The sequence below is a fragment of the Rhipicephalus sanguineus genome, chromosome 11 (assembly GCF_013339695.2).
Source record: "Rhipicephalus sanguineus isolate Rsan-2018 chromosome 11, BIME_Rsan_1.4, whole genome shotgun sequence".
NCBI classification, from domain to species: Eukaryota; Metazoa; Arthropoda; class Arachnida; order Ixodida; family Ixodidae; genus Rhipicephalus; species Rhipicephalus sanguineus.
This window is the reverse complement of record NC_051186.1, coordinates 72974745-72986695: the sequence shown is the minus strand read 5'-3', so window position 1 is coordinate 72986695 and position 11951 is coordinate 72974745. Positions and strand designations below refer to the sequence as shown.

Genomic DNA, 11951 nt, shown 5'->3' with positions numbered 1-11951 from the left:
TCTTGTATTCGTATCCATAAAAAATCTGAAATCTGAAATCTAAATCTTTTGGAATCTTCGAAGAAATGGGTATGGGCCGGGCACGTAGCACGTCGGCAGGATAACCGGTGGTCATTAAGGGTAACTGACTGGATTCTTCACATTTATATTCCAATTATTACAAATAACATCTCCTATACTTTCCTTGGCATTATGATCTGTTATTTCTCATTAATGTTGTGTCTAACAAAGAAAACGAGCTCTTAAAAGCCATCTTCTGTCCTTCAAAGCACCGGAAAGTATTTCCATAAATTTGTGTGCATTGAAGCTTCCTTAGGTGGTGTTTGCAGCTTCATGATATATATATATATATATATATATATATATATATATATATATATAAAAGCCCAAAGAAAAATAATTCAGGAAAATGCTTCCGAAGCGCGGAATCGAACCAGGGACCTCTTGCTCTGCAGCGAGTGGCGCTAACCACTACGCCACGAAACGCAGATCCTGCACGTAGCTAACGGCGAGCGTTATATATACACCCTTTACCGCTGGACAGACTCAGAGACGGCAGGCGCGTATAAGCGTTTCTTCATAACCAGCGAGATGGCGCTAGGAGCGCGACGGGCGACGGGCGCATTTAAAAGTCGTCGGTGAGCTCGCCCGCTTCTTCTTGGCGCAGGGAGAACCTTGCCCTTCCGCTGTCTGCTCGCGCGGTTTTCCCGTGGTGAGGGGAAGAGGGATGTTTCAAGCTTTCACCGTGATGTGCGCGCTCATGTTACGGAGCGTACGAAAGTAACTCGAGCTCAAGGGACGCCGCCAAACGAACATACAGAAGATGAGCGCGAACTATCAAGTGCCACAGCTCGACACTTGAAGCACGCTAGTTTCCTTCGCTGCTTCGGCCGCCTTTGCAACAGGAGCGCTGTTCAAACTGAGCGTATTCAGTGGCGAGCCTCACATCGTATAGCATTATTTTCTTGCTGTCGCATTCATTGCTTCGCCCTTGCGGCGAAACTGACTTTTTTCTTAAACTCCGGCGTCCACCAAGACTTCACTGACGTCATTCCGTCAAGGAAGCGACGTCGGTAAAATGCAAACAAATGAATGACACAGACAAAAAAACACAAAATGTTTCGTTGATTCGCATGACTTCGGAGTCGAACCCTCGACTTCTGGATACGCAAGGAAAAGTGCTGGGAACTCTACTCACTGCGTTAACGACATTTTTTTTCTATATTACCTGGCTCTGGTACAAAACACATGAAACAAACAACACTAGAATTAAAACCACCCAATGTACAAAGTACACATGGTGACTGTGTAGTCAACCAGCATTGAGCTGGTATCGTCTAGTTAAAATTCGGACAATGTCACGAGCGGCTGTAGTCTTGAGAGCCACTCGGGTGGTTCCGGTTCCACTTTATATAATTCTAATAACCAATGAATGCTGTCTTTGAAGTACGCTCGTGCAGGCCGCGCATCTTTGTCAAAGTGATACACAGCCATTCGCGATCTCTACAAAAAGTGGAGGCCCAGCAGCATAACTGCGTCAAACGGAACGCCGTCTTCATTATTTACGCACAAAAACCGAATGCCATACGGGTGTAGTTGGAATTCTTTTTTGACTGTTCTCTGCAATACGTCCCAAAAATAAACCCCCTCCCAACAATGTAGAAAAACATGGTCTATCGTTCTGCGCTAACGACATACGTGCTCGCGCCTTCACAAACGCGCCTTATATCTCTCCCACCTCTTGGAACGCCTTGCCGAAAGCTCAACGCCTTGCCGCTTTCACGGCTGAAGCTACGAACTCTGCCTCTCGCTTTCCTGAAGCGCTGTGAGGTATATGCATGAGCACAGGCGTAGGTTGCCTTATTAATGGGGAGCGCACGCCTTGGCGTTTCTCTTCTCAAATGACGACGCTTTGAATGATTGCGTATTGAGCACCAGTGTTTATTAAGTGCTTGTTAATTACATATTTCCGCGAGATTCGGCACATGCTGTGTGTCCATGTGTGTGTTATCTACTTCAGCTACCAAAAAAGGTTCAATTATGATCATAGACGTTAGTTGCCAGGTGATGTGCCACCAGGCGTCAACTAGGATGCATCCACGTCAAACGGCGCTACAGCTCCCAAACGCCGATCGATAGACATTGTGCAAACACCCATACATCAATGTACAATAAACAATAAAGTTTTTCTGTGAAACCACGGTCCACTTTCATGTTATACAAATTCCTATGACGAAGGGATGAACCACGCTTTTAATCTCCTTCAACATATGAAATCGAACCTCGGATGGTTTGAAATGTATTATTTTTATATGGAGTCCTTTCGAAGCGTTAGATCAATTATATACAAATGCGCGCATTTGCATATACTCCATTTAGCAATTGCTGTGAGAAACGTTCCTTTTAGCTTTTTTAGAACGCAGCTCTTAGGCGCCCGTGCCTGCGTTGAGCGGCGTCGCCGTCGCCGTCACCGTCGGCGGCATAACCGATGGAAATGAAAAAGTAACCAATAGACATAAAAAAGTAAAATGAGAAAATATTACCCAGGGTTGAATAGGATTGGAACCTGGGCATCATACCAAAGACTTACGATTCTGCTTGGAAACCATTTGTAAAAAGACCCTATACACCAGAGCACGCCTGTCTCGCACCCAGGCTGCTGGCGAGCCGAGCGGATACTCTCGCACCCAGACGCCGGGCTGACCGGGGCTGCCAAGGCGCGCGCGGGCTGCGCCGAGTAAACAGGGCAAGCTGCAGTCCTGAGGCTTTAAAGTGCGAAAAAAGTACCCGTTCACGCCGTTTCAGCGTATAAGAGCTCGTCTGGGCACTACTGCGTCGTCTGTGGATGCCAAAACAAGCTGCGCAACAAGAGGATATTAGCGTTGTCTGCGACGATTACGACGCGCCACGGAAGTAGTGCCGGTGCGGTGTTTTCAGCTTCGCCGCAAGTGGATAATTGTGATTCAAGCTAAAGAAACTAGGAGCCGAGTGAAAATGCGCGAGTAAGTACACTAACTGCGTGTATTCTGCAGTGTGATGCCCACCTATTTCATTTTGCGAACCTAATTTGCGTAACACGCAGCTGGGTTGAAGGCAGGCGCGAGCTTTGTGTGGGGGTGCACTTCATACCTTTGAGCGCTTCCTTTGACGAAATTCTAGGGCAAGGTAGTGCTTTCAAGCACAAGCAATCAGCATGCTTTGCCACTTTCAACGTAGTATTAAGCTTTAGTGCTTTTGATGGCAACCACGCCTTCGATATTTCGTCTTCAAAACGTAATAAATGGCACGGTGCTCCTCAACAGCTGGCCAGAATTTCGTGCTTTCATTTCAGTGTTTGATGTCCCCAAATTTATTTGGACACGAGGCATCCACCTGCACATAATACATATATTGGCACGTAAGTAAACAGTACTCGCGCCAGTGTCCTTTACGTAGCAGGCGTAGCTAACCGGCTTAACTAAGAGTAGCACAGTTTCGCTTGTAAAGCACCATCGTTACAAGAATAAAATAGCGCAGGTAGCTTCCAAAAGGGATCGCTGAACGATACTTCAGGTTATACTCTCTGATAGCACGCTTTTGTGAGCAAGACGCATTATTGTAAGAGCGCCCGTGAAACAAAAATTACGTTCCGCGAAACTACACGTAAAGCGTACTCTACTTATTACGCGATGCATGCTGAAATGATCAGCTTTCACAAAACTTTGTGCACAACTTTTAATATAGGGCAACAAAACATCGTTTCACTCTTTCGCGAGCTGCACTGCAATTACGATTCACGCGTAATACAACGAGAACGTTTTTTTATAAATGTAACAGCGTACGTATCTGACGAGGTTTGCTTCCGCAGCCCACTCAGCACATTGTGGACTTCCATGAGGAAGATGTTCTTGATGTTCCAATAAAATCAGCGAAAATGTCCAGGCTAGAAAAGACGCGAAACACGCTCTCCGACGGGCTGAGTTTCGGAAGTTTCACGTTTGCTCTGTGTAGCGTCTGCTGGCGTGGCAGCCCGCGCATGTTGTTTCGTCGCGTGTGCGATAGATGGCGCTACGCGCGATGCAAATATGGCGATGCGCATGAAATTCGCTGTGTTTTGGTCTATACAGGCGTCATGCCGGGCAAGGAATCGCGTTAACCTATGTGATACAGCGTGGCAGAAGAGTTAGATAACAACCAGTCATCACAAAATGGTAATTTCGCAACGAGTGTGTTGTTTAATGATTCCCACCCAGTGCAAAGTGATCAGCCATAATTCTTCATCGACATCAGCCACATGCAGCATCAGCAAAGTGCACAAAGTACCTTACAGGTGTGTAGCGGGTACCTCGCCTATCCGCAGAAAGGGGAATAATAGCATAGTGGGTGCTGTCCTACTTCACTAAAATTATGATTTAAGGCGTAGTCTATACCTTGCGGAAAGCCCATACTTCAAACCCAGCTAGCCTTGCTCCAGCGCGAAGCTGAACTCATAATTCGCATGAGGCAGTATGATAATCGTCGGTGATTTTTTTTTAATAATGTTATGTTGTCGACGAAGTATAGCTAATCCAAAAAAATTTCTCCAAGCTGTGCTGTTATTGCATATGCTGTTTGCATAATTACTCGTGCACTTCAAAGATTCCAGTGCTGGCCTGCGCAACCGATGTATCAGAGATAACATTTATGGTATGTTTTCGCCTTCCTAATTGCACTCAAGCGCGCAATATTCAAAATATAGAGATCGAGAACTGATTCCGTTAGCTAGAGAGAGAACCACAGGAACTGAGGTGCGCTTGATGCTAGAGCAAAATAAACGTTCACTTCAATTTCGTTCAGTTGAATGGATATGAATAACGTTCAGTTTATTTGAACGTTCAATACGCGTTCAGTTCAATGGAATCTGAATACATCTGTTTACGTTAGTTGACACAAAGTAATCGGTGAAAGCAGAAGCTTAAGTTCAGAAGAATTGGCTTAACGATCAGAAGTATTTTAGATCGCACTGCAGTCTCATGAACATACACAAAAGCTACTCTACATGAACGTGTGGTCGAAGTAGATAATGTACTGAAACATATTGAACCATCTACCAAACATCTTGTTCTCGTAACTCCCTTGCTGCTTAGACAGGCTGTTATATTGTCGTTAGATATAAAGACCCGCAGCCTGAACGATCGGTCATGCATTCGAGTGAGGAACACTACGCGGAAGGTAACGGGAGTAACAAGAAGAAAAGTACCCATTTTGCTCCCCTTCAATTTCAAGAGGAAGAGGAGACATAAGAGAAATATGGAAAACATATGGAAAACACCTAGGATTTAGACGTTCAAAGACGCTAGTTGCTCTTAGGCATCGCGGTAGCGCCTTCGTCGCTTTCTTATTCTGAAGCGCTTTCCGGTTTGCCGAGCTTGGTCGCTTGAAAAGCTGTCGTCTCGGCATGCTATCGCTGTCCGGTCGGGGGGTGTCTCAGGGAGTTGTAGCGAGGCCATTGACACAGGATATTTGCAATATTTTTATCTCGCTGTTGCCTCAGTCGCAGTGAACACTGTCAGCCATTCCATGCACACGAGATATTCCGCACTCACCTTGCCGGATAAGAAGAGGCGGAGGAAGGTATCGAAAGAAACATCGGTGACTGTCTTTGGGGTTAGCCCCTTTAGGAAGTGGTAGTAGGACACGGCGCAGTCGTAAGGGTTTCTTGCCACGTAGATGTACTTTGCCTTGTCCACCAGTGACAAAACTTTCAGAGGAAGATGGGTTGTAACGGGGCCTGTTCGGGACGGATTCATGGCTGCTCCTGCTCCGGTCATTTCGATGAACGGGCACATGAGACCAAACTCCCCGATGTCGGATAGCTCTTTGGCACGAGTCAGGATGCTGTTAACTATGAATACTGTCCAGTTGGTTCCGCACTTGGGATACGTCACGACGAAGACGTCTCCGTCCCTGGGTTTGTAATTGATAGCTGAGCGAATCGCTTCGTCTCTGAAGAAATTGTGCATCCACATGCCTTCGACGAAGCGGTACGACTCCTGGTCCATCTCGATCCGGTTGTCACCGTCTGCACAAAGAAAGAATTAAAGAAATTGCGAAGCACAGATTGCGTCTAGCAATGTGGGTAATATTTCCTGCATGGTTTCTGCTACGTCCTAGCGTAGCGTATTAGGGAATAAGTTGGTATTTTGTGAAACATGGCTATGTATCAATTAAAGAACTTTGACGTGCAGGAACGTGCACATCTGAATAGGAACAGGCTACGCTAATTGTGCTCGCTCTCTGTTATGTCCTCGTCTCTACGGCTTAATTATTACTACAATGATTTCCTACGAACTAGCGCAACGTTCTGTCGTTGGAAACAGAGATTCAGGTTGCTCCATGAAAAAGAAAGATAAGGATTGATAGCTTCAAGTAAGTTAGATTTGTGACTGGTTGGTTCCGTTTAAGGTGGGGTGAGACTTTAAAAGTGAGTTTGAAAATTTGGCTGTACGGCAGTGGTAAGAAAATCTGTGTCCATAAAATTTGCAAGGTATTTTAAATGCAGACGCACGTTGTATTGGAGCTGAAAATTATTTTCAAATTCTGTTTATCGAGTTTAATTTTTTTATTTTTTCTACATATCTGCTGTTTTGTTAGGATCTGCTAGTTGCAGAGTATTGAAATTTCACACAGGGGTACCTACTAGTGCTACACAGAAGCGGAACTACAATTGTGAGCGTACAACAAAACTACATTCGTTAAGTTTTTTAAGTTTGTCAATGTATGAAAATTATGAGTGTTTTTTTTATATATTAAAGACATAGAAATGCACCTAAGGTAATGGTTATAGTTGAAGTTATGTAAGTGCCACAATTTAACACCTGTGAACATTTTTATTTGCTGTGACCCAATATGTCCCGAGAAAAATATGCAATAACTTCAATCACGTTGTTCTGCGAAAAACGCAGAAATTACGTATGGGTACACTGCACTTCCTGCCAACGTGTGAAAGAAGGACCAAAAATTATTTTTGAAATCACGAGCGTCCAAGTGAGATATATTTTCTGAAAGATAAAGAAATTTTTTTACCAGGTGATTCTCAAATCCCAAAATTAAAATTTTTGCCCAAAGGAAGTCTCACCCACCTTAAAGGGGTCATGAAGCACCCCTTGGGCTGATTGAAAAAACACATCCTGCGGAAAGCTGACACGGCTATGAACTGCTCTGCCAAATATTACAGTCGTGCGCGCCGCGTAATGGCCACAAGCGGAGCGCGAAGTTGCCGTTTCCCCAGGCACCCTCTTTTCAAACAGAGGCCGGTTCTCACTCTCGTCGGTGGGCGGGACGTCTGTCCGCTGTACGTCGCAAGAGACATAGCATGCTTATTGGCCGATAGCCGACGTAAATCGAGAGCGGCGTTCGGTTCAGATGCGCTTCTTGCCTCGGGGTGCCGCCACTTGCCGGCGCCGCACTCCTCAGTACACGGTAGCCGCACTCGCGCAAGCGAATCACAGCGGGAGAGCGATCGCGTTTCATGACGCGCGCTGGCGTAACTTCTTTCCCCCATGCCATCCCTCCCTGTCTAGCTTCCAGTGCGCTCGCCGGCACGAGAAAAGAGAGAAAGCGTTGGGAGCGTGCGCCAAACCCCCGTAACTCCGCTGATTCTTGACGGATTCGAGAAATTTTTGCGGCAATCGATTCGGGAGGCAGTACACTCCGATACTGAGGCCATTAGATCATTACTTGGAAAAGTGGTTCATGACCCCTTTAAGGTTTTTAACATCCTATCGAGACTCGGGCTATGAGAGACGCCGTAGTGGAGGGCTCCGAATAATTTCGACCACCTGGGATTCTTTAACGTGCGCTGATATCGCACAGTACACAGACCTTTAGTAATTTCACTATCGAACTGTGACTGCCGCGGTCGAGATCGAGCCCGCCTCCTTTGAGTCAGCGGCCGAGCACCACAAGCATTGGGCCACCACGGCGACTAAGATCGATGTTTAGTGAAGTCTAAGAGTGTGCATGCTTAAATCGACAATATCGTTTCAGTGTAGGCATATGCTTACACCAGGCCCGTAGCCAGGAATTTTTTTTCGGGAGGGGGGGCACTTGGTGAAAACCTTGACAATTTAGAAAAACACCTAATTTCATTATTTATTTTTGGTAAAAACGCCTACTTCACCAAAATTTAGGGGGGGGCTCGCGCCTCTAGCCCCCCCCCCTAAATTTTGGTGAAGTATGGTTTTGATGTCTACCATACGACCCTGAAGATTAGCTGGGCTCAAGTGGCTGTGCTATGAAACCAATTTTTATGCATTCGAGAATACCACATATGAAATAACTGGTAACAGGATTTTCGGGCCTGAGGTAGCCGATGGGCTGCAGAGGCATTTACTTCGAACTGTCCACCCGCATTTGGCTCACAAAGCATTTTCTTGTTGTAATTATTCTGTATAGAAGGTCTAGTATTAGAAGCGTGCGCTTTAGGGACACATTCGCAATAACTTGTTTTGGTGGACGCATTTTGTTGAAACGAGGCAGATAAAAGGCAATGACATACACGATAACTACTTCTCATTTTTTCTACCTCAGCAAAATTAGCTGGACCAGATTTGCTAACAACATCGTCAACTTAAAGCTAATATTCAGCTATTCTGTTGCTCAGCGCCTTTTATGAGTTCTCAAATTTCAGTTGCATTCCTTCTAGATGCAGCGCATATATAAGCGATAGCTCGTACGAACCTGTTGGTATATCCTTCGTGATGGCTTCGACCTACGTGTGGACAGGATTTTCTCTGCACGTTCTGTGGCCGACTGGGTAAGGCTGGCATCAAACAAACCACTGAGAGCGTCCTTATCAACCACCCCCGTGGCGGCCACCAAACGTTATTCTGAGGTGCCTATCAGGCTTGACAAACTCCCCCCCCCCCTTCCAAAGAGCTCTTTTCTGACAACAACTCTTGGCGTAGCGTGTGACGAAGATACAACCTTTGTGCCCGTTATCTCAAGTGCCGCCTGTCTGTTTAACCTCTGACCTCGCCCTAAGCACGAAATGTGAGTTTTGGTGAAGATGCCCATTACGTTTGTTTGCCCATCCAAACACACGAAGCTGATAAAGCATTTTCGTTCGGCTTAATGCGGATGATTTATAAAGGAAAAAGTTTGGCAGGCTAGCACTTCCAGGTACTGTAATGTACACCGGCTAGTCATCAGTGTTCAAACTGTTTAATGAGTATATTCAACAATTATTGGCCTCTGAAGTATCTACGACATAGTTTCACGTTTTATCAATGGCATGTTTGTTGAACATCCCATAGTTAGTTTATCGAAAAGAATTTGCCAAACATTGCTGTGAATTAGAGCGTACTTATCATCGATTCTCATGTCAGACAGTAAAAGTTTACAAAGGTTGCACAATATGGTGAACAGGCCAAGTGAAAGCATCAAGCGGCGGTGCTTGCAGTTGCCAGTGAGACAGAAGAAACCTTGCCGTGAATGTGCGTTCTGCTTCAATGTTATGGACATGGTACCAGCAATACTCTGTTATTATAGCGCTAAGACTACGTTCCACATTTACATGCGCTTTCATAGTTGCTATGAAAGAATCTGGCACAGAAATGTGTCTTTTTTACCTTTCGTGATCTTTCACGCTACCATTGTTTCATGAGCACATAGAGATGAGCAAAAAAAATTGTCTTTTTCCCGTCATATATCCTGTATATGGATGTATTACCTAAGGCGCCAGTACAACGCAAACGTTAGAACAAGGAAGTTAAAAGCTGAAATTATTCTTGCAAGCCTAAGAAGTCCCGCGGGCCGTATAACTTAAGCAACTGACTGCAGCCACGGACTTTGCTAGAGTCGCTTATATCGAATTAACCACCGGTGTGCGCTATTTTCAAACTAACACGTTTATTTAGTTTTCTGCCCATTATTCATGTTCGGTGGCCGGCTAGTGGTGGTTCAACCGCGACGCAAAGAAGGGAACGATTGAATGTACGACCACTCTCATGCATAAAATTTTGATTCGAGCATAGATCGTTCGAGCATCATGGTTCTAATATCGTACTCACAGCGGATTTATTTACCCTCAGGCCACTGTCATCAACGACATCAGGCTGCTGCGCAGGATGTGAATGTATAGGCGATGGGCGGTAGCACGAAATTACAGCTCACCTCCACATTGAAGTCGCCCTTTCACGTCAACGTCTGCACATTATGCGTAAGTGAATCACTGCTGACACGTTTTGTCTCAGTGTGTCTTTCGTACGTGTGTGTTTTCAGAGTGACGCTGTGGCTGGCGGTCGTAAGAGCTAGCCTTACTTTTCTTGCCTCCTCTTATCTAATCGCTCCTCCTGTGTCCTCTGTCTACTCGTGTTTTGTTGTCCTAATCCGTGCTCTATGGTGATCAGTCATTGACTTTTAAAGGCTAAAGTACATAATGTCACCCTCCCTATTCTGAAAAACACCGTTGAAACAGCACGTCCACATATCTGCAAAAACAAGATCGGAGGGCGGTAATAACGCACACGATGGGAGAAACACACCAGCGCAAAAAGCGCCAACTGCCAACCAGTTTATTGAAATGGAAGACGGGGCTTGGTGAATTTTTAAAAATACGCGCAACGCGATACGGACATGGGGCATGGTCGCATTATTTGCAACTGTGCTTCAAAAAAGTGCATCTCAGTGTCATACAACATCACTGGCGCTTCACTCACACACGTGGTTCCTTTCTGTACTATGAATCGCTCCTCCAGAAGTTAACGAGAAGTTCTGTTCCCGCCTTTACTCAGCACGGTAGCACGAGTAAATTTGACACGTGTTTTCCAAAACGAAAACGCTTCCCAATAAGAATCTTTATTAGATATCCGCTGCATCGCTTCGTATTGCCTACAGGAAAACGCAAATAAATATTACAGAATTCCAATGGACTTAACTGCTAGATATTTCCGCATTAATTGGGTCAATTATTTCATCATGAGAATAGTTTTGCTAGAAGTTCATAGAGGATAAAATGTGATATTTTACAAGTGGATGTTTGACTACGCATCTCACTACAGGTTGATGGACATTTTGATCCTTCAATTAACAGGTTATGTTTCATGAAACACTACAGTCGTGAGTGCTGAATTCTAATTTTAACCTGAAAGCTTGTTATTTGTTCACTGCACCTTAAAGCTAGCTTGGGGTGCACGATCATGACAAAGAAGGGAAGTCCAATACATTTACCTATTATACATAACTTATTGTACATTCCTTGCTAAGAAGCGCTAGACTAAGAAGAGTTGAATTTTCTGTATTCTGCGGATAAATCTGCCTAATTTCTAATTACGCATGCATTCTTGAACAGCACACATGCTTAATTTAAGCTGGTGCTTATTGCTAAGTGAATGACGACGGGTCCTTAAATATAGTTATGGCAGGTCATATTTCATCCAGAGGGTCATTACTTCACTTTTCCTGTTTTCTCAGCAATCCAATCTTTCATGCGTTTTAAGTGCTGAGGCGTGAAGTAGTTTCTCCTGTCACCTACAATTCCCTTTCGCACGAAACCAGCAGCTTCGTGCATTTCGACTGTCTCTGTTGGAAGATTCTTCAACGATTCCAGCGAAGCAGAATTCATCGACAATATTTCTAATATTTTCTTGACTGTGTCTGAAGGCCTTTCGCTGAGAAAAGCCTTCATGGTTTTCGGACTGCAGGCCTTCAGCACGTCCTGAAGTAAATCCTCGCCTTCACGAAGCACTGCAGCGTGCTGCTTTCCTAGAAAACCGGCGATTTTGATAACTTGACGTATAGTGTCCTCCTTCAGTTCCTCGTAGGTAATAAAAATGACATTGGCGTCATTTCTTCGCTCGTACCAGGGGAATAGGTGATTGAAGCAGTCGCAGTACATCACCTGAGCACAATAAAATAGGCGTTCTGTACAAGTTGATCCTTAAAACGAGGGATTTCGAAAAATATTATCAACCACAACTCAAGTCGTCACA

The 11951-nt window shown here is 44.9% G+C and overlaps 1 protein-coding gene across 1 annotated transcript in view; it reads right to left on the bottom strand.

Annotated features, from left to right (window-relative positions):
- The window catches only part of LOC119373825 (sulfotransferase 1B1), an 11746-nt gene extending 2859 nt beyond the window's left edge, over nt 1–8887 (bottom strand). The window contains exons 1-2 of the mRNA XM_037643886.2: nt 8701–8887; nt 5565–6040 (exon numbers count right to left, since the gene is read on the bottom strand). Coding sequence (XP_037499814.1) covers nt 5565–6020 — 456 coding nt within the window. The 5' untranslated portion in view covers nt 6021–6040; nt 8701–8887. The remainder of the gene's footprint in view (nt 1–5564; nt 6041–8700) is intronic.
- Between the last annotated feature and the right edge of the window lie 3064 nt (nt 8888–11951).